General features: G+C 35.6%; 1 protein-coding gene across 19 annotated transcripts in view; it reads left to right on the top strand.

Moving 5' to 3' along the window:
- TTLL5 (tubulin tyrosine ligase like 5) overlaps positions 1-22540 on the top strand; it is a 302833-nt gene that overhangs the window by 77193 nt on the left and 203100 nt on the right. For 18 of the 19 annotated variants that reach the window (XM_082451545.1, XM_082451547.1, XM_082451552.1 and 15 more), the window contains 3 exons: positions 6718-6831; positions 7107-7198; positions 18800-18862. In XM_082451545.1, coding sequence (XP_082307671.1) covers positions 6718-6831; positions 7107-7198; positions 18800-18862 — 269 coding nt within the window. Of the gene's footprint in view, positions 1-6717; positions 6832-7106; positions 7204-18799; positions 18863-22540 lie in introns of those variants that run through there. The other variant, XM_082451554.1, reaches the window with a different exon arrangement.

Raw genomic sequence — 22540 nt, 5'->3', positions numbered from 1 at the left:
GACACAAAGGCTTTCTGGCTTTATTCAGCCAACCGTAAACGTACTGAATTCTTCGACTCTTACTGTCTTTTGCAATGTTCTACCTTGTCCCTGTCTTTCTGTTAATGAAGCACTCTCAAATCCACAGTAGTTTCATCAGAGCTAAGTAAGAAAAGAGAAGAAACTTTCTGCTCTGGCCATTTAGACTGTGTAAACTTTTCTTTTTCTGGTGGTGCCAGATTGTGAAGTCACAGTTTTTTGCTTGTTGTCTTATGATTCCTTTTTAATCCATTATCTCTTTCTACATTTCTCCTTTCCTTTGAATACCTATGGTTCAACATTTTTCACGCACCAGAAATTACATTTCAATGTTCAAGCAGGTGATATGGTTTTGTGGAAAGAATGAGGACTTTGAAGTCAGATAGACCTGGGTTCAAATTTGAGCTCTGCCAGTAACTGTTAGACCTTGGGCATGTTCCCTTACGTCTCAGGCTCACTTCCCACATCTGTCAAATGAGGATAGTAATACGTACATGGACTTATGCTGAGAAAGGAATGATCAAACGTAGGTAAAATATTTGGGATACTTTTGGACACATAGTTTACCCTCAGAAGATTTAGTCTCCTTCATACTTTTGAGTACTGTTTTGATTTCCCTTTTTGCATTGTCAGTATCTGGTGTTATTTTGATATTCATTTATTTATAGTCATGTCTTTTCACATTTACTGTCATCAACAAATGCAAATCAACCCAATTAATTAATTAATTAATTAATTAATTAATTATCCTCCCAGACATCAATACAGATTGTAAATAATGCTTAATCAGTACCTGATCACTTCCTAACTTGATTCACTGCTTCTTATCTTATCCTACAGTTGCATCTTTTAACTGTGTTCATCTTTTGTTGGTGTATTTTATTTATTATATCATGATACTAAGTCCTGATTGGAAATATAATTTAAAATAAAAATTATATGAAGTTTTCACAAATGCTTCTCTAAAATCCAAAGACATTAAATATATTTGCTCTATTCCCCCTTTTTGTTATTTTGTCCTAAATAACAAAATTATAAAGCATGTTTTAAAATAAATAAAGCAGTCTCTGTACTACTATTCTTTATGAGCCCATTAAACTCTAAATGTTTATGGATTTTTTTCTTTTAATATTTGTTCCATTATTTTACTAGGGATTCAAGTTAGACTTACCAGGCGGTAATCACCAGGAGCATACTTCTTAAATTTTTGAAGATTGGTACCTCATTTGTTTTTTTTCTAATCCTCTGGTACCTCTCCTCAGTTCTTCATGATTTTTCAAACATAATTGTAAGTGGTTTTGGTAAGTTTTTTTGTTTTTAAAGCCAGTTCTGTTAATAGCAAGATGCATGTCTCTCAGATCTGCTGACTTACATTTATTACAGATTTTCAGATGCTGCATATCTTTTTTTTAATGATTCAGCACCTCTTTTTTTTTAAATTTATTTTATTTTATTTTTATTTTTGGCTGCGTTGGGTCTTCGTTGCTGCACGCGGGCTTTCTCTAGTTGCAGTGAGCGGGGGCTGCTCTTTGTTGTGGTGCGCGGGCTTCTCATTGCAGTGGCTTCTCTTGTTGTGGAGCACGGGCTCTAGGTGCGCGGGCTTCAGTAGTTGTGGCTCGTGGACTCTAGAGCGTAGGCTCAGTAGTTGTGGAACACGGGCTTAGATGCTCCGCGGCATGTGGGATCTTCCCAGACCAGGGCTTGAACCCATGTCCCCTGCATTGGCAGGCGATTCCTAACCACTGTGCCACCAGGGAAGCCCCTGCGTATCTTTTTTTACTGTAACACAAACCTACTTACTTGCTTTCTTTTTTTTTTTTTCCCCTAATTTCAAAGTAGTACACTTCCGGTTAGCATTATATGTAAGCCTTCTCTATTAGCCATTTTTGGTCTGTTTCCACCCAGATTTATTCATATGTGGGTTTTTTTGTTCATTTTCTTTTGTTTGATAGCACTGATTCATTTTGCTTTTTAAACTTGACTTGACTTTTTATTTTCTGAGTGGCAAGATGTGTCACATATAAATTGAGCTATTTCTAGTCCATGTATTTTTAACACAGAATTCTAAACTTTGTAAAGTTGAATTGGGAGGCTTTTTATTCTTTGTATGTGTTCTCTGTCAAGCAGATTTTTTTTTTGCCCCTCAATTTTGATATCTTTGAGGATACCTCACCTTTTTTTTTCATATTCTACCTTTTGTCCAGTTCTCCTTACTGGTACTTGTCAGCTTTCTTTAGGGTGAGAACCATTTTTCTGATTCAACACCTGTTTCTTACTGCTGTGAGTGGGGGCAGGTGATTCCCTGTCTCAATAGTTTCACATTCTCAGCCAGTTCTTCCCTAGCAATGAAGGTTAGATGTGTATCGGTTTCTTCTCTGGGTATATTTCTGAGTCCTACGTTGTACTGATGATAATTTAACAACTTTGATGCATGTTGCATGGTAGAAGTCTTACTGAGACAGTTTAAAGTCTATCTGAGAACCAGTAGTTTAAATCTTGTGTCATCTAGCCAGGGGCAATGGTTCCCTTTAAGTTTAGAGGAGCTTTATTCCCTTAGTGTATTTAGTCAATCCATTGCAATATGTGGATTTATTCTATCTACTACCCAGAGAACATAGCTGAGCTGATGTGCCCAAAGTCAAAACCACAGAATGGCTTGTATTTGAACTGCTTTGCTCTTGTTTTTGACAGTCCTGATGGCCTTTCAAATCATTCTGATTCCTTTTTTTTCTTTTGCTTTGCTTTTAATTTCCAAGTATCTCCTTGGCACTCATAAGCATTTCTGTTTTTTTTCTTTTTTTTTCATTATTATCCTTTCTTCTCCCCTTTTCCCTCTGCTTTTTCTCACCTGTGTCTATAATTCATTTGTTAAGAGCTCATTTCATTAATAAATATTGGTAGGATTCAACCAGTGGTCTAGGATAGTAATGCTTTGTTGTTCCTGTATAAATACACTCCTGTATAAACCAGTACAGCAGATATTGTGTAGATTAAAAAAATTCTCTCATCTCAAATTTATTGAAAAGCTGAGATTGACAAAATATTTTTGACTTTCTAGTCTGATTATTTTCCACTGGCTTCCCCAAAGACACAGGAAACCTGGGTGGATTTTAGAGAGGCATATGAGATACCTAGACTTCGAGAGCTACAACTTTTCATATTTTTCTCCCTCTCAGCCTTCTTAATAGTTGACATTGAAGTAAATAGGTGAAGAGATTAAAGGAGTTTCTAGCCACATTTTTTTTATCTCTCTTGGAGTAGCATTGACCTTTTCTTTGCGCTCTGGTGGTGTTTGTGGCAATAAAAGAATAAAGCAGTCGGTTTATGGGAGTTAACAGCTGGAGCATTCACCTAACAAGCACCATTACCCCTCCTTTTTCTAACCTCCCAAATGCCCCAGCCAGGAGCACCTGCTTGAACTCCTACATGCCCCACCCAAATAGCCCTCATGTAGGCACACAGTGGCTAGAGTTAGGACTGTGGACTGTGGGTAACACAAGAGTGGTTGTGAATGTACGTAGGAGACAACTCTTCGAAAATGACTGGGAGAGTTTTGGAGTGCTAATTCATTGTTTGGGGGAGCAGGTTTAGATGAATAGAGGAAGATTGCAACATCATTATCATAGTCTCAATCTCTGGAAGCCAGGAATATCATTCCATCGGGAAGCAGTTCCACAAAGATGAAAATTAGGTCCTAGAAAAGCAAAAAAAAGTTAAAAAGATAAGAAAGAAAAGTAAACAATAAATAAGCAAACAGAAAAAACCCCTAACGATGAAAAAACAGATAAGAGACTCAACCAACAAAAACAAAACAAAAAGACAAAAAAAAGGAAAATAATTTTTAAAAAATTGGATGTGCTCATTAGATGTTATACAGTAGTGACTTGATCCATGTTCTTATAAATATGACCATTCCTTAAAACTATTCTGATAGGTAATAACTATTTCTTAAAATATTTTTTCTTATTAACCTGGTAATACAGTTAGTTTATCAGCATTTTAAAATAACATTCTTTCTATTTTAAAATGCTTAATCTTTATTTTTATTACATCATTAAAATGAATGCTTACTTCATATTGTCTTCTTTCACAATTCCAGAGGACTTCAAGATATTCTTAAATAGTGTGAAGTGATAAGGCAGCTTGACTTTGGAGGATTTACTGCCAGGGGCTTTCTGATCAAAGCCATGCTGTCACATGTGAGGTAGATAAGTCTTTTTAGCAAACAATAAGTAGTGTGTGAAGATGACAGAAGTCCTCAAAACATCCATTTAATATTTTGGCTTTTCCAAGTTATATGCTAAATAAGAATTCACACTTTAAAAATTTTTTAAAATAATTCTATTACTTATATTGATTCCCTTCTTAAATCTTTAAGCATTCTTCTTGATTTCCAACATGTGCTGTATAATATATTTCCAGAGATCAGAAGGGAGTTAAATTTTTTCCCAAAATCCTCTTCAAAGTTTAATTCTAACCATGGTTGATCTATGTGTCAGCACATTATTCATTTATTTATTTGTTCAAAAAACATTTATTGATCTACTCCATGCCAAGTACTGTTCTAGATGCTGAAGATACCACAGGAAAAGCTAAAAAGATAAAAGTTCCTGCCTTCACTTGGTGCTTATATCTGCTGATTTCGTGGTTTTTCTTCCATGGAGTTGCCTATCAGAAAATCTGTGTTTTATAACTCCATGCTAGCTTTGAAGATTAGTATATATTGGTCTCCCTTGTGTCCAAAGGTAAAGCCATTCATGGTTGTTTATGTACAGGTGTGCATTAGTCTGCGTGGGCAGCCATAACAAAATACCATAGACTGGGTGGCTTAAACCACAGAAACTTATTTCTCACAGTTCTGGAGGCTGGGAAATCCAAGATCAAGGTGCTGGCAAGGTAGGTTTTGTTCTGAGGCCTCTTCTTTTGGCTTGTAGATGGTCACCATCTTGCTGTGTGCTCACATGACCTCCTTGTGCTTGCTCAGGCAGAGAGAGAAAGAGAGAGAGAACAAGCTCTCTGGTGGCTCTTCTTTTTTTTTTTTTTAATTAATTTATTTATTTTTGGCTGCGTTTGGTCTTCGTTGCTGCACGCGGGCTTTCTCTAGTTGTGGCGAGCGGGGACTACTCTGTTGCAGTGCGTGGGCTTCTCAGTGCGGTGGCTTCTCTTGTTGCGGAGCACGGGCTCTAGGCCAGTGGGCTTCAGTAGTTGCAGCATGTGGGCTCAGTAGTTGTGGCTCGCGGGTTCCAGGGCACAGGCTCAGTAGTTGTGGCGCATGGGCTTAGTTACTCTGTGGCATGTGGGATCTTCCCAGACCAGGGCTCGAACCCGCGTCGCCTGCCTTGGCAGGCGGATTCTTAATCGCTGCATCACCAGGGAAGCCTGGTGGCTCTTCTTTAAAGGGTATTAATCCCATCAGACCAGGGCCTCACCCTGATGTCCTCATCTGACCCTAATTACTTCCCAAAAGCCCCATCTCCACATACCATCACATTGTGGGGGTTAGAGCTTCAACATAGGAATTTTGGGGCAACACAAACATTTAGTCCATAACAATGAGTATTGCTGAAAATGTCAAAAGTTAGTTGTCAAAAAGCCTTTCCATAGATTGTGTATACAAAGAGAAAAATAAACAATGGTTCCGGACAGTAGGACTTCTTCTGTCTGATCAGAGTTACTTCCAGGACTCTAGAGAGACAAATTATACCCCCATTTCTTGGATTATTCCTTATTCTTCGTACTTGGCAGATTTATTTGTCTTATTTTATCAGTCATCTTTTTCAATAATAGTGTGTTCTCATGCTTCATACTATCTGATTTCCTTTGTTACCTTTGTATTTCTCTGCTCTCATAACATCAAAATCTCTTAAAACTTTTGTTCTCCAACAGCCTTCCTGATCATCATTCAGAAGCTGAAGTAGCCAGATCATCTTTGGGGATCCATAAAGAACATGACCCACTTGGCTGCCTCCTTGGAGTACCCAAGGCAGTCATCCTAGATCCAGTCTCTTGTAGTCTAGCAACTACAGTGTTTCTCAAGTTGTAGCCTTTTGCTCACAGCTCTCTTCTGTGTCACTGATAACTTTCATCTCAATATTTCCCCCCTCAAGTTCTAAAACATCCCACTATCCAACTTTTTCATCTGTGACATAATAGATCGCTCCTGTTTCTCGGTCTTTTTTTTTTTTTTAATTTTATTTATTTATTTATTTTTATTTTTTGGCTGTGTCGGGTCTTCATTGTGTGTTTTTCTGTCTTATGTCTTACTTTTCCTAACTTTACTTCCCCAGTGCTGAAAAGAATATAGTTACTTACTGAAATAAATACATATTTAATCTTACATTGAGGTTATTTTCAGATTTTTTTCCCATATCTTTCAAACTATTAAATGTACTCTAAAACCAAGATTAGGAATAAGTACTAGCTTACAAAGCCATGTGGACATCTTTCTTTCTTTTTTTTATTTGTATCTCTCTCAACCCATAGTGTTTTCCTACTGTTCTATTTTCTCTTCCTTTCTTTGAGTTTACTGGCTTTCATCTATTTCCCAGGGTTTCAGACTAAGAGATCAATTACAGAAAATGGGCTTTGGATTTGAGCTTATACATATTATGAAACATAATGGTGTTGAGGGACTGACTAGAGGGAAATGAAGAAAGATGATGAAAAGATATTTTTGTTTTTCTTTTTTCTTCTCCTTAGCGTTGCCGTCCACTCTCTGCCAGTGATGCGGAAATGAAAAACCTTGTGGGCTCAGCACGGGAGAAGGTGCCGGGGAAGTTAGGTGGTTCTGTGCTTGGTCTGTCAATGGAGGAGGTAAAGATAACTCCATTTCAGGCCTTTATGGGTTAACATAGGCTTCAGTGAAAATTAGTGAGTGATTCGTAATATTCATGACCAACTCATATCTTATACTGAACATGGGAGAAATAGCTTCTCAAAAAAACAGCATCTTAAATGGAATTAATTTCTGCCTTCATGCTTCTTTTGTATTCTCGGTTCATAACTCTCTTCCTCTGTCCTGTTACCACATAGATTACAGTTTTTAAAATAGGTACTCACTTTATTTTATTTTCTCTTCCTCCATGTAGATCAAAGTTTTACGGAGGGTGAAGGAAGAGAATGATCGGAGAGGTGGATTTATTCGCATATTCCCTACATCAGAGACATGGGAAATATATGGGTGAGGTGACTACCTTTTTTTAAAATCTGTACTTCAGGTCAAGAGAATTGGATTAATTGTGACACAGTATCATCATTGCTCTCCACATGGTGCCTTTCTTAACATTTTTTGTTTATTTATTTATGACAGTATGAATATTACTCAACCCTGCATTATTCCTCCCTTTTTTCTAGTTCCCTTCCTCCTTCCTAACTGCCCCCTAACCCAGGGTTAGACACTGTCCTAAATTTTGTGGTTATCATTACCTTGATTTGAAAATAAAAATTGGTTTATCATCTATATGTGTGCTTAAACAGTAAATTGCTTATTTTTAATCATCTTTGAGATCAAGTTTACATGCAGCAGCATTCATTTTAAGTTTGATGATGAATTTTGACAAATACAGGCATCAATTTAATCACCACAATTAAGATATATAACATTCCATTACCTCCAGATGTCCTCTCATGCCCCTTCACAGTGAGTCCCCCCATTACCGTGAGCCTCAAACATCTACTGACTTGCTTTATATCACTATAGATTTTCTAGAATTTTATATAAATAGAATCATACAGTATGTATTTTTTGATGTCTGGATTCTTTTGTTTGGCATAATGTTTTTGAGAATTATCCATGTTGTTGTGTGAAATAGTAGTAGTTCATTCCTTATTATTGTTATGTACTATTTCATTGTATGAATATAGCACAACTTGTTTATCCATTCACCTGTGTGGAATATTTGGATTGTGTCCAGTTTTGGGCTGTTCTGAAGAAAGCTGCTATTATGAACATTTATGTACAAGTCTCTGTGTGGATATATGATTTTATTTTTCTTGGATAAATACCTAGGGGTGGAATAGGTGGGTCCTATGAAAAGGGATAAGAGATAGAACCATTTTACATTTTGCCAACAATGAATGAGAGTTCCATTTGCTTCCCATCCTTGCCAACACTTGGTATTGTCAGGCTTTTTAATTTTAGGCATTCTAGTGTGTGTGTAGTGTTTCTCTGTAGTTTTAGTTTGCTGTTCTCTGATTAATAATGATATTGAGCATTCATGTGCTATGGGCCATTTGTGTATCTTCTTTTTTCCATTTTAAATTTTAAGATTTTTATCTTTTTATTATTGTGTTATAAAGGCTCTTGATACAAGTCCTTTCCCAGATATTTACATTATAAATATTTTCTCAAAGTCTGTGGCTAGCTTTTTCTTTTTTATAACAGTGGCTTTCAAAGAACAGAAGTTTTAAATTTCAATGAAGTCCAATTGACCAATTTTTTTTTAAGGTTTATGCCTTTCGTGTTTTCTAAGAAATCTTTACCAATGCCAACTTCACAAAGCTTTTTCTCTTTTGTTTTCTTCTAGAAGTTTTGTAATTTTGGCTTTTATATTTAGGTCTATGATATGTATTGATTTAATTTTTATGTGTGGTGTGAGGTAAGGGTTGACATCCATTTCCTTCCATATGGATGTCCATTTGCTCCAGCACCACTTTTTGAAATTACGTTATTGAATTTAACTTGGCATCTTTGTTGAAAGTTAACTGAAATATATATGTATGTATATTTCTAGACTTTATTCATTTTCACTGATCTACATGTTTGTCTTAATATCTGTAGCTTTATACTAAGTCTTGAAATTAGGTAATGTAAGTCTTCCAACTTTGTTCTTTTTCAGAAGTATTTTGACTATTTTGTGTCCTTTGTATTTCCAAAGAAATTTTAAAATTTCTTTGTCAATTTCTACACAAAAGTCTGCTGACTTTTGATGGACATTGCACTGAACGTATAGATTAATTTTGGGTGAGTGGATATTTCAGTAATGTTGAATTTTCCAATCCATGAGCATGATACATCTCTCCATTTATTTAGGTCTTCTTTGATTTCTGTTCGCAATGTTTTATAGTAGTTTCCAGTGTAAAGATCTTGAACATGTTATTAAACTTATCACTTAGTATTTCATGCTTTTGGATGATATTGTAAATGTTATTTGTAACAGCTTTATTGAGTTATAATTGACATACAAGAAGTTGCATGTATTCAAAGTGTACAATTTGATAAATTTTCACATATGTATATATCCATGAAACTACCACCACAATCAACACAATGAACATATGCATCACTACCAAAAGTTTCTTTGTTCCCCTCTGTAATTCCTCTCTCCTGCCCCTCCTTTTCCCTTCCCTGCCTATTCCTGTCCCCAGGCAGCTACTGATCTGCTTTCTGTCAATAAAGAGGAATTTGCATTTCCTAGAATTTCATAAATAGACTTCTATTGGTTGTTCTCTTATTTGCTTTTCTTTTTTACCTGGCAAGATTATTTTTTGATTCATACATGTTACAGTGTGTATCAATGGTTTAATTTCTTTTTATTGTCAAGTAGTATTCTATTATAGGCATATATCAGAATTTGTCTATCCTTTCATCTGTTGATTAATATTTAGGTTGTTCCCAGTTTTTTGTTATTGTAAAGAAAGACTCTATGAACATCTATATAGAAATTTTTGTATGGAACATGTGCTTTCATTTCTCTTGGGAAAATACTTACTTGTGGAATGACTGGATTATATCATTGTATATGTGTAACTTTTTAAGAAACTGCCATATGGTTTACCATTTTACATTCCTATCATAAATGTATGAGAGTTCCAGTTCCTCCACATCCTCACCAACAGTTGTTATGGTCAGTTTAATTTTAGCTCCTCTAGGAGATGTGTAGTGATATCTCATTATGGTTTAATTTGCATTTTCCTAATGATTAATGATGTTGAGCATGTCTTCATGTGCTTGTTTGCTGTTCGGTGATCAAATATTTTGCCCATTTTTTAAATGAGGTTATTTGTTTTCTTATAATTGAGTTGTGAGAGTTCTTTATATTTTCTGGATATAATTCTTTTATCAGAGGTGGGCTTTGCAAAGATTTTGTCCCCCAGTATGTTACTTGTGTTTTCATCCTTTAAACAGTGTCTTTTGAAGAGCAGAAATTTTTAATTTTGATTAAGTCCAATTTGTCCTTTTTTTCTTTTAATTACTGTGCTTTAGTATCTAAGAAACCTTTGCCTATCCCAAGTTTTCTTCTATTTTTTTAATAGAAATGTTGTAGTTTTAAGTTTTACATTTAAGTCTGATCCATTTTGAATTAACTTTTGTATATGGTATAAGATATGGATCACAGTTCTTTTTTTTTCCAGATGGATATCCAGTAGTTTTAGCACCATTTTTTGAAGAGACTACCCTCTCTCCATTGAGTTGTCTTTCACTTTTGTGGAAAACTGTTTGGGTCTGTTTCTTTATTTTTTATTCTTTCCCATTGATCTTTTTGTTTTTGTGCCAATACAGTGCCACACTGTCTTGATTACTGTAGCTTTATAAAAAATCTTGTTCTCACTTTGTTCTTTTTCTAGGTTGTTTTGGCTATTCTAGGTCATTTGCCTTTCCTTTTGGATTTTAGAATTAGTTTGTCAGTTTCTACAAAAAAGCCTGCTTGGGATTTTCATTGGGATTGTATTGACTCTCTAGATCAGTTTGAAGAGAATTGACATCTTAACAATATTGAGTCTTCCAACTCATGAACAAGGTATATCTGTCCATTTATTCAGGTCATCTTTAATTTCTCTCAGCAGTGTTTTGTAGTGTTCAATGTACAGGTCTTTTACATATTTTTGTCAGATTTCTTCCTCAGTATTTAATATGTTTTGATGCTATTGTAAATGATTTTGTTTTGTTAATTTCAGTTTCTGATTGTTTGTTGCTAGTACATAGAAGTACAAATGATTTTTCCATATTGATCATGTTCCTGTAATCTTGCTAAACTCACTTATCAGTTATTGAAAGTTTTTGGAGATTCCATTGGATCTTCTGCCTAGTTGAAAATGTTGTCTGTGAATAAAGACAGTTTTCCTTCTTTGTTTCCAATCTGGATGTGTTTTATTTCTTTACTCTTGCGTGATTACACTGGCAAGAACCTCCAGCACAGTGTTGAATAGGACCAGTGAGAGCAGACATCCCAGTCTGGTTCCTGTCTAGGGTAAGCAATTAGTCTTTTGTCATTAAGTATGATGTTAGTTTTAGGTTTTTCATAGATGCCCTTTATCAGATTGAGGGAGTTCCCTTTTATTTCTCTTTTGCTAAGAGTTTTTATCAGAAATGGATGTTGGATTTTGTCAGTTGCTTTTCTGCATCTCTCGACATACTCATATGGTTTTTCTTTTTTGGTTTGTTAATATAATGAATTACATTGATTTTTGAACGTTAAACCCAACATTTCATTCCTGAAATAAACTCTGCTTGGTCATGATACAGTATCCTTTTTATATATTGTTGAATTTGATATGCTGAAATTGTATTTGGATTTTTACGTGTATGTTCATAAGAGATGCTGATCTGTAGTTTTCTTATAATGTCTTTGGTTTTAGTATGAGGATAAGATATATAAGATATTTCAGTCTTTGGTTTCTGGCCTCATAGAATGAGTTGGAAAGTGTTCTCACATCTTCAATTTTCTGGAAGAATTTATGGAGAATTGGTATTATTTATTTCTTGAATGTTTGGTAAAATTCACTAGTGGAGCCATCTGGACCAGTCAGTTTCAATTTCTTTAAGAGATATAGGACTATTCAGGTTATCTATTTCTACTTGAATGAGCTTTGGTAGTTGGTGTCTTTTAAGGCATCTGTCCGTTTCATATATGTTGTATTTATAAGCATAAAATTGTTCATAATATTCACTTATCCTTTTAATATCTATAGAATCTGCAGTGATGTTACTTTTCTCATTTCTGATATTGGTAATTTGTTTCTTCTCTCTTTTTATCCTATTCAGTCTGGCTAGAGGTTTATCAATTTTATTGATCTTCTAAGACACCCAGTTTTTAGTTTCATTGTTTTTTTTCTATTTCTTGTACATTGACTTCCCCTCTAATATTTATTATTTCCTTTTTTTAACTTACTGTGGGCTTCATTTGCTCTATTTTTTTCCCCTAGTTTCTTTAGGTAGAAGCTGATGTCATTGATTTGAGACCTTTCTTCTTTTCTATATGTGTTTTAAGAGCTATAAATTTCCTACTAAGTACTGTTTTTGCAGCTTCCCATATATTTTGATTGTTGTATTTTTGTTTTTATTCTGTCTTTGGCCTGTGGGTTATTTATAAGTGTGTTATTTAGTTTTCAAATATTTGGGAGTTTTTCTAGAGGTTTTTCTTTCAGTGATTTCCAATTTACTTCTGTTGTACTGAGAACATATTTCGTGTAAGTTGAATATTTTAAAATTTACTGAGACTTGTTTTATGGTTCAGAATTTGATTTATCCTGGTACAATGTAACATGTACATTGAAATATATATATTCTGCTGTTGTTGGCTGGTGTGTTCTATAAATGTCCATTAGGTCAAGGGATTCAACAGTTTTGTTCAGATCTTCTCTATTTTTAGTAATTTTATAATTATCAAGAGTCTGGTGTTGAAATCTCCCATTGTAGTTGTGACCTTGTCAGTTTCTCCTTTTGGTTCTGTCAGTTTTGCTTTTTATGGATTTTGGAACTCTGTTATTAGGTACATCTGCATTAGATTTGTTATGTCTTCTTCATAAATTGACTTCTTTATTGCTATGAAATGTCCCTGTTTATCCTGGATAATGTTCTTTGTCCAAAAGTCTATTTATCTGCTATAATATACCCACTCTAGCTTCCTTTTTTTTTTCTTTAAGTTTAAGGTGTATATATAATGATTTGACTTACATCATGAAATGATTATCACAATAAGTTTAGTGAACATCCATCAGCTCATAGAGATACAAAGTTAAATAAATAGAAAAAAACTAAAAGAAAAACTAAAGAACTCTTAACAACTTTCATATATAACATACAGAAATATTACTTCTATTTATCATGTTGTACATTACATCCCTGGTACTTATTTATAACTGGAAGCTTGTACCTTTTGACTGCCTTCATCCAGTTCCTTCTCCCCTCACCTCTGTCCACTCCAGCTTTCTTATGGCTAGTGTTTGCATGCTGTATCTTTTTTCATTGTTTTACTTTTAATCTATCTTGTGTCTTTAATAGTTAAAGTAGATTTCTGTCAGAAAAGGAGGTCCTGCCATCTGTGGCAACATGGATGAACCTGCAGGGATAATGCTAAGTGCAATAAACCAGACAGAGAAAAACAAATATTGTATGATTTCACTCATTTGTGGAATCTTTTTTTAAAAAAAGAAAGTAGAACTCATAGAAACAAAGTAGAATGGTGGTTGCCATGGGCTGGGTCAGGGGAAATGGGAGCTATGGGTCACAGGGTACAAACTTTCAGTTTTAAGATGAATAAATTATGGGGATTTAATGTACAGCATGGTGCTATGGTTGGGTTTAGGTATGCCAAATGACTATTTGTTTTCCATTTGTCTGATGTGTTCTTTGTTCCCTTTTTATTTTCCCCTGCCGTCTTTGGATTAACTCATTTCTCTTGCCTCTTTAGTTTGCTTTTTTTAAAGTGTGGTTGCTCTAGGGTGACAATATGCATCTTTTACTTACCACAGTGCACCTTAAAATAATGTTACACTATTTCAGGTATAATTTAGAAATTTTACAACCAGTATAATTCGATTTCCCCCTCCTGTCCTTTGGGCTATTATTGTCCTACATTTTATTTCTATATAAGTTATAAATCCCATAGTACATTGGTTATTTTTGCTTTGAACAGCTTAAGGAAATTTAAATATGAGGAAAAGTCTCATAATTACACATTTACTACTATTTCCTCTGCTCTTCCTTCTTTTGTGTTGATCAGTTTTTTATCTGGCATCATTTTCTTCCATCTGGAAAACTTCTTTTAGGATTTATTGTAGTACAATCAATTCTCTCAACTGTTGCTTGTCTAAAAAAGTCTCTCTTATATCGATACTTTCAATTTTTGAAAGATTTTTTTCAGTGGTTGTAGAGTTCTGGGTTGGCACTTTGCTCCCAACACTTTAAAAGTGTTTTGTTATCTTTTGACTTGCATTTTTCTGATGAGAAGTGTGCAATAATTCTTACCTTTGTTCTTCTGTGCATAATGTGTCTCTTTTTCTCTGCCTGCTTTTTTTTTTTTAACATCTTTATTGGAGTACAATTGCTTTACATTGTTGTGTTAGTTTCTGCTGTATAACAAAGTGAATCAGCTATATGTATACACATATCCCCATATCCCCTCCCTCTTGCGTCTCCCTCCCAACCTCCCTATCCCACCCCTCTAGGTGGTCACAAAGCACTGATCTGATCTCCTTGTGCTATGCAGCTGCTTCCCACTAGCTATCTATTTTACATTTGGTAGTATATATATGTCAGTGCCACTCTCTCACTTCTTCCCAGCTTATCCTTCCTTCTCCCTGTGTCCTCATGTCCATTCTCTACGTCTGCATCTTTATTCCTGTCCTGCCCCTAGGTTCTTCAGAACCACTTTTTTTTTTTTTTTTTTAGATTCCATATATATGTGTTAGTATACAGTATTTGTTTTTCTCTTTCTGACTTACTTCACTCTGTATGGCAGACTCTAGGTCCATCCAGCTCACTACAAATAACTCAATTTCGTTTCTTTTTATGTCTCAGCCTGCTTTTAAGATTATTTCTTTATGACTGATTTTCAATAGTGCGACTATGATGTATGCCTTGGTATCACTTTCTTCTTGTTTATTCTACTTGGGATTTGTTGAGCTTCTTGGTCTGTGGGCTTATAGTTTTCATCAAATTTGGAAAACTTTTGGCCATTATTTCTTCAAATGTTTTTTTCCATTTCCCTCCTCTCCTTTTGGTACTCTGGTTACATGTTAAATTGATTGATGTTGTACTATAAGTCTGGCTCTGTTCATTTTTTTATACTCTTTTTCTTTCTTCATTTTGGATGGTTTTCTGTTTCTCTGGGTTTGTCAGTTTAGTCATCTTTTTGTCTGCAGTGTTAAATCTTCTATTAATTCTATCCAGTTAAATGTTCATTTCAGATATTTTACTTCTCATCTTTACAACTCCCATCTATTTCTCTTTATATCCTCTTTTTCTCTTTTTTTAGTTATTTTCATGATTTCCTTTAGATTCTTGTGCATATATTATGTTTATAGTAGCTGTTTTAAAATCTTGTTCTCTCTGTCATTTCTGAGTCTGTTTCTATTGACTGATTTTCCTCTTGTAAATGAGTTATATTTTTCCTGTTTCTTCACATGTACAGTGATTTTTTAAAATTAGATGTTTTAATTGGACATTGTAAATATTGTATTGTTGTGTTTGGATTTTATTGCTTCTTTAAAGCCCGTTGAAAGTTTTTTTTGTGGCCATACACTTAAGTTACTTGTAGATCAGCCTTATCTTTTTCAGCCTCATTTAAAAGCATTTTTTATGGTTTGTTTAGAATAGCTTTTTGTTTAGGTGTAGGATAGTTCCACTACTGAAGACTCTTTTGGGGTGTCTGTTAAATGACCCCCATATTCAATGAGATCTCTCCATTCTGGCTGGTGGGAACTCAATCAATTGGCAGCCCTGTGTGAACTCTGGAAAGTATTCAGCTTACACTTTCTCCTTAATGTTCTTTATCCTGACAGTTGCTCCTTGCACAGCCTTGTGGACTTTCACCCTATGCCTGAGTAGATCTGTATTCATCCAAAGACTCAAAGGGTCCCTTGTGATGACTTTTTTGATTTCTTCTTTTACATAGCTTCTTCCTCTCCAGGGCATAGCTTTGAAAATTTTAGCGCTTCCTAGAACTTTGATCTCTGTCTTCTCAACACAGAGACTCTTGGGTTCTACTTCAATTCCTTCTCTTTCTGCACTGTCTGGAATTGCGTCTGGGTGGGAAGGTGGAGCAATCAGAGGGCTCCCTTTATTTATTTCCCCCTTTCAGTTATCACAGTCCTGCACTGCCAGTTGTTTCATGTCTGGAAACAGTTGTTTCATATATTTTGTGTACTTTTCTAGCTGTTTATGGTGAAAGGGCAGGTCCTATAGCAGTTATCACCTCATATGTAGAAACAGAATTCTGTTGATAAGTTTGTATTGCTTTTGAACTTTTTCTAAAAAACAATGGCACGCTCTATGTATTCTTCCTTTTTCATTCAATATTATATTATTAAGGTTCATTTTGTTACATGTAGCTAGAATTCATTCTTTTTCAGTGCTTTATTTTATTCTTCTGTGTGTTTATACTGCTGTTAAATTTCCCATTCTCTTGTTGATGGTATTCGACTGCTTTCTGGTCTTTTGCCGCTAAAGACTGCTGTGCTCTAAATATGCTTATATGTGTCTCCTAGGTATATATCTAGGGATGGAATATATCTAGGGCCATAAGATATGTGAATGTTCAACTTTAAAAGATAATGCTAAAAAAAAAAAAAAAAGGTAATGCTAAATTGTTTTCCAAAGTGACTATATAAATTTATACTCCTGTTAGCAGTGCCTAGGAGATCCCGTTGATCAGTATCTTCTCTAACATGTGGTACTGTCAACTTCTTAATTTTTGTCAAAATACTGAGTGTAAAATGGTATCTTATTTTGGTCTTGATTTGCATTTCTCTGATTACTAGTAAGACTGTACTTCATTATGGGGAACACATTTTTCTTCCTCTGGTGACTGGCTTCTGGTTGGGACATTAGTGGTTCTAGGTAGAGCCAAAACTTAGAGGAATAAAAGAAAGAACTAGTTCTTGTCTGTTTTGTTTTGAAAACCCAGCTGTTCATAGAGAAATCTTTTTATCTTGCAAAATATTCTATCCATGTAGTTTAGTTACACCTTATAAAGACCCAGGAATTCAGCAAAAAGATATTTTTTGCCTTTTCAAAATTAGACATTTATCTTCTGATACGTTTTTGAAGAGGTTGAATATTTGCAGTTACTAGACAACATATCTTTTAATTAATGAAAGTGGAATCCTCTACTCTTACGTTTTCAAGAGGCAGGACCCTAATTTGAGTACCTTTTTCTAAGGAACCAATCACAGATAATGTTGGGGTCTCTTAGGGAGTCCAGTAATGATACCTTCCTTTACTGGTTTGGTTTTGAACCAGTTGAGAAGACAAAGACTAAGACAGATGCAGGCCAAAATAATCGCTTTCCATACTCCACATTGATAAAGTCTAGGTTGGGAGACTTAATTATATCTATCTGCAAGTTAATGCACTTTCTGTTGACCCTCAGAATTGGACAGATATACATACCCATTTTTAGGCAAGGTTAGACTGAGCTGTGCATCAGGAACACCTGACCCTGTGGGAGCACCAGAGGATATGTGCTTCCTAAGGAGAGATTATCTCCCCAGAGAAAGAAAGGAGAAACTTGTTGAATTTTTTCTAAATTACCAACCTGGTAATCACTCCACCTCTCCTGGGACCTTTGAGAAAAGTGGAAGAGAGCACCAAGACTTTTAAACTAATTGAGTTATTTTCATGTAGTGTGGGAAAGATGTATTTATCTGCTAACAAATATGCCTTTTTAATTAATATATATTTATTGAATATCAACAAGTAACTAGCACTATGCTTGGTGCTTTGTAGTAACAAATATTAGATGGGATCCTGGTCCTTTGAGAGTTAACAGTATTGATTATGGAGAAATTACTTATACATGTAATAAAAATAGCTCATATTTGTATAGCTCTTTGTAATTATGATGTACTTTATACACATCATTGTTATTCCCATTTTAATGATAAGGAAAATAAGGCTCAGTAAAGTAATGTGACTTATCCATGATCACACAGTGGGACTTGATTCAGGTATTTGAACTCCAGATCCTGCTTTTCCCCGCTGCATCATGCTGCTTTCCGAGAAGAGAAATTTTACTCTATGAGACAGCGTTTGACAGGTCCCTTAGGCATATGGTGAAGGCGGAGGTAGAAGGCCAGGATAAGGGCACCTCTGTAGACTTGGAGCAGTCATATCAGGGAAGGCTTCACGCAGCACAGTGGACTTGAGCTGCTTCTTGAAGGGTGGATTATGGATAAGTAGAGAGGGTGTGAGGAGAAGGTGTCCAGACAGAGGCAAAAGGACCAGTGGGAGGTGTGGTGTGAGAGGGTTATAAGGAGACTTGTCTGACTGTACTTTAGGACCCATGTTGGGGAACTGTGTGGAGAAAGGGTGAATGAATTGATGGTATAGGTGACCCAACTTTTGAAATCTTGTAAGGGAAAGTATATGCCTCCTGCAGTTGGCATCAAGGAGCGATTGAAAGCTTTTGAGAAATAAGATGATTGAAACAGTCTGTCAACATTTTCATGCCCTTTATGCATCTCCCATTCCCAGCTTCATTTGACCTCTTTTCTAGCTGTAAGTGATTTTTGGTGGTGGTTTTATTTTTGTCTTTCAGTTTTATTTTTTGAATTTAGTATATCAGCTTTTATTAGTCCAAGAAATCCTGACTTTTCTTTCTTTTTATTTTCTAATTTAAGTCCTCTTTATTCTTTTCATTTTATTGTATTTTCTGCTATTCTAGTATTTAATAATATTATTTGAGCAACTATTTCCTCCTTTGTCACTTTAGGGACTATGTATTTTTAGAAACAGTATATAAATAACCTGTCACTTTTGTGCTTAATTCATGTTTTTATTTCTGTATTTTCCCCTTCAACTAAGCTTTAAGAAATAACCAGTTCCCTCTTTGTCTTTCAGGTCCTACCTTGAACACAAGACCTCCATGAACTATATGCTGGCAACACGTCTCTTCCAGGACAGGTGGAGATTTGCTAATCTTATAAATTTAGTAAGACTAGGTCACAAAATTAAGAGAAAGTACATGCAAAAGAAGAAAAGAGGCCTTATAAAAGTCTTCAGTAATATCTGATAGAAAGAGCCTTACAGAAAATACAATATAAAACCTCATTTTTTCAGAATTCGTTAACTCTGAGCACTTTGTAATATTTCCAGATGCTACAAAATTAAACTGTAGAGATCTTTAAGCAATCTTAACACATACCCTAAAACTTGTCCTTCTTAAAGGAAGGACTTTACTCAGTGCCTTTTTACTTTCAGACACAATTTTAACAGACATGATTATCTGTTTTTCTAGACTAGACGAGATTAGAAGGATCAGATTAGAAAAGGTGGAGGGGTGGTAATTCACAAAATAAATACAGTGAGAGTTGTAAGAAATGACAACTGATAACCTCAATACAAGGGAAAATAGGGGAGAAATGATGGAAAGCAGACACTGGAATTCAAATAGCACAGCAGTCAGGGACTGCTTAGTCCCACATACTTTTGTTGCCCCTGAGACATAACTGCATTACAGTACAGTTCAGTAATTGACTAACAAGGAACCTTAGTTATTTAAAGAAATCTGCATTATTTTCAAGGTATGTGTGCTTTTTTTGTGGGATTCTTAAAAATAGATACCCAGATTCCAGCCATTTCTTGTAATTTCATTATCCACTATCAGGAACTATATGGGATTTCCAGTTTCTCTCTGTAAATTTGTGGTTATTGCCATTGAGTAATTACACTGTGTAGCTTCTAATGAAAGAGATTTTGAGATTTACTTGGAAGACGTAGAAGCTCAATTCTTTATATATAAGCTGGTCCCAGTGCCCCACCCCCTACGTCCTCCCTGGAAAATTTTACAAGGCTTCTTTATCCTTACTTTTCAGACATTATACGAGGTGTGTTCTGGCGTGTTACTTTTCATGATTTTGCTTTTGCAGTGGATGAATCCTTTCAGTCTGAAGATTTAAGTCTATTAACTGTGGGAGATATTCCCCTTATCCTGTCTTTCCTCTCCTTGTGGAACTTCTGTTAGATGAAATTTGGATCTTTTGCTCTATCCTCTGTATTTCTTTTACTTTTTTCTCATGCTTTTGATCTCATTGTCTCTTAGCTTTAAATTCTTGGAGATTTCTTGAACTTTGTCTTCTAAAATTCTAAATTGATCTTCAGCCTTACCTATTTTGTTACTCAGTACCAGCATAGGAGAGGGTTGTTTGATCTACTTTTTTTATTTTGGCAAGTATGATTTTAACATCCAAGAAATATTTTTGCTTTCTGACTAGTTTTCATAGTTTATGGATGTAATATTAAATTTGTTCTGGTACCAATTCCAATGTGGAGGAGGTAGGGTGTTTCCCCTACAGCACCAAGCAGTTGCACCCTTCTGTTGTCCGAGAATTCAGTTCAATTCTGATACTGTCTACCTGGAGATTAGCATCAGATTCCACAGTTTAAGGGTTCAGCCCTGCAAGATTCCACCCCTATAACTTCAGATTCTCGTCACAGGCCAACGTTGTTACCTTTACTTCTACCTACTGGCTGTCTATCAGAGCTTCCCACGACCCCTTCCTTGGGTGCTATTAATTTGCTAGAGCAGCTCACAGAACTCAGAAAAACATTTAACTCATTAGATCACCAGTTTATTATAAAAGGATATAACTCATGAACAACCAGATGGAAAAGACGCACAGGGCAAGGTATGGGGAAAGGGTACGGAGCTTCATGCCCTCTCCAGGTACGCCATTCTCCCCACATCACCAACCCGGAAGCTCTCTGAACCCCATACTCCTGGGTTTTTATGGAGGCCCCCTTACATAAGCACGATTGATTAAATCATCAACCATTGGTAATTGAACTCTATCTCTAGCCCCTCTCCCCTCCCAGGAGCTCAGGGGGATGGGACTGAAAGTTTCAACCCTCTCTTCACAGGGTTGGTTCCTCTGGTGACCAGCCCGCATCCTTAGCTGATCCAAGAGCTTTCTAAAAGTCACCTCATTAGCATGACAAAAGACTCCTCTACCACTCATCACTTAAAAACATTTCAAGGGTCTTAGGAGCTCTGTGCCAGAAACAGGGATGAAGACCAAATATATGTTTCTCACTGTAAATCACAGTATTAAAAATACCTTTTTACATCTCTCTGACTATCATAATTACTTTATTTAAAGTTCCTTTCTATTTTTTGCTCTATGTTTAATTCTTCTGGATTACTTCTATTTGTTCATCTCATTCTTTCTAGTTTATGCTATTATATTTCCTGAAATATCTGGTGATTTCTGATTGTCCAGTCATATTTATAAGTAATGGACTGTTTGCTTAGGATTGGTAGTTTGCATGAGTTTCCTCAAAGGTTGTGTCAGTCTGTTTCTGAACTGACATGGACTCTATGCTTGAGGCTAGATCTTTCCGCAGTTGAGCTTCCCATGAGGTAGAAGGAAGGTGGAACAGGCAATCTGGGAACCACCACCAAAATTAGGAAGCATTCTTTTAGGGGGGAGCATAGCAGTTAAAAATTTTGAGATGTAATGATATATGTGCTTCTTTATTAACACATTCAATGATGTCTTAATAGCAGTGGGTCTAATGACCACCATAATTTAAAAAGTGTGATAAGTGTTGGCACAATTTGGGCCCCTGGAACAACTCTAAAGTAATATGAAAAAAATGTGTTATTTCTTTTGGTAGCAAAACCGCACTTATATAAAGACGCAGACGTAGAGAATGGACTTGAGGACCTGGGGAGGGGGAAGGGTAAGCTGGGACAAAGTAAGAGAGCAGCATGGACTTATATACACTACCAAATGTAAAATAGCTAGCTAGTAGGAAGCAGCCACATAGCACAGGGAGATCAGCTCAGTGCTTTGTGACCACCTAGAGGGGTGGGATAGGGAGGGTGGGAGGGAGACGCAAGAGGGAGGAGATGTGGGGATATATGTATATGTATAGCTGATTCACTTTGTTATAAAGCAGAAACTAACACACCATTGTAAAGCAATTATACGCCAATAAAGATGTTAAAAAAAAATCACACTTATACTACTGTGGATGGTCCCCTACATGTATATGATGCTAAATTTCAGATAGAGGATTAATTTTTTTCCCATCCAAATTGGTGCCCTCCCTGACTTCTCTCTTAAGGCTGCAGTAACAACTCCTGCTTATAAAGCATTCTAAAAACTTTGATTCAAAAAACATGAATTTCTCTGTTTAGCAAAGAAAGGCCCTCCTGATTTACTCTTGCCTATCTTTTTAGCCTTACTCCACTTTTCAGTACCAACCCATGGCCAATCAGACCATATCTACTGCTCTTTCATGCCTCCTTATCCTCACATTCCCTTGGAATTCCCATACATTCCCTTGGAGTGGCCTTCAGTTTATCCTGAATTCTTATTCTAGCTATGTCCTTCATCTTCTTACCTAGACTAGAAAGAAGTTCTCCCCGCCCTTCTTATCCCTCCATCTGATTTAGATTCCCATATTGTACATATTGTATTATAATTGTCTGTTTACTAACTACTCTGTCTACTTTCAAGTTGGCTTTTAAGAGTAGGTACTTTGTTATGTTCATCTTTGTCAGTATGAAGAACCTACCACGTGGTAGGCACACACACAAAAACATGCCTTAAAAAAATGAAATTGTGTTTGTTGCAA

This window comes from Balaenoptera physalus (assembly GCF_965194825.1).
Source record: "Balaenoptera physalus genome assembly, chromosome: 2".
Taxonomy (NCBI): domain Eukaryota; kingdom Metazoa; phylum Chordata; class Mammalia; order Artiodactyla; family Balaenopteridae; genus Balaenoptera; species Balaenoptera physalus.
Note: the sequence above shows the minus strand (reverse complement) of the source record. Positions and strands in the feature narration are given on the sequence as shown.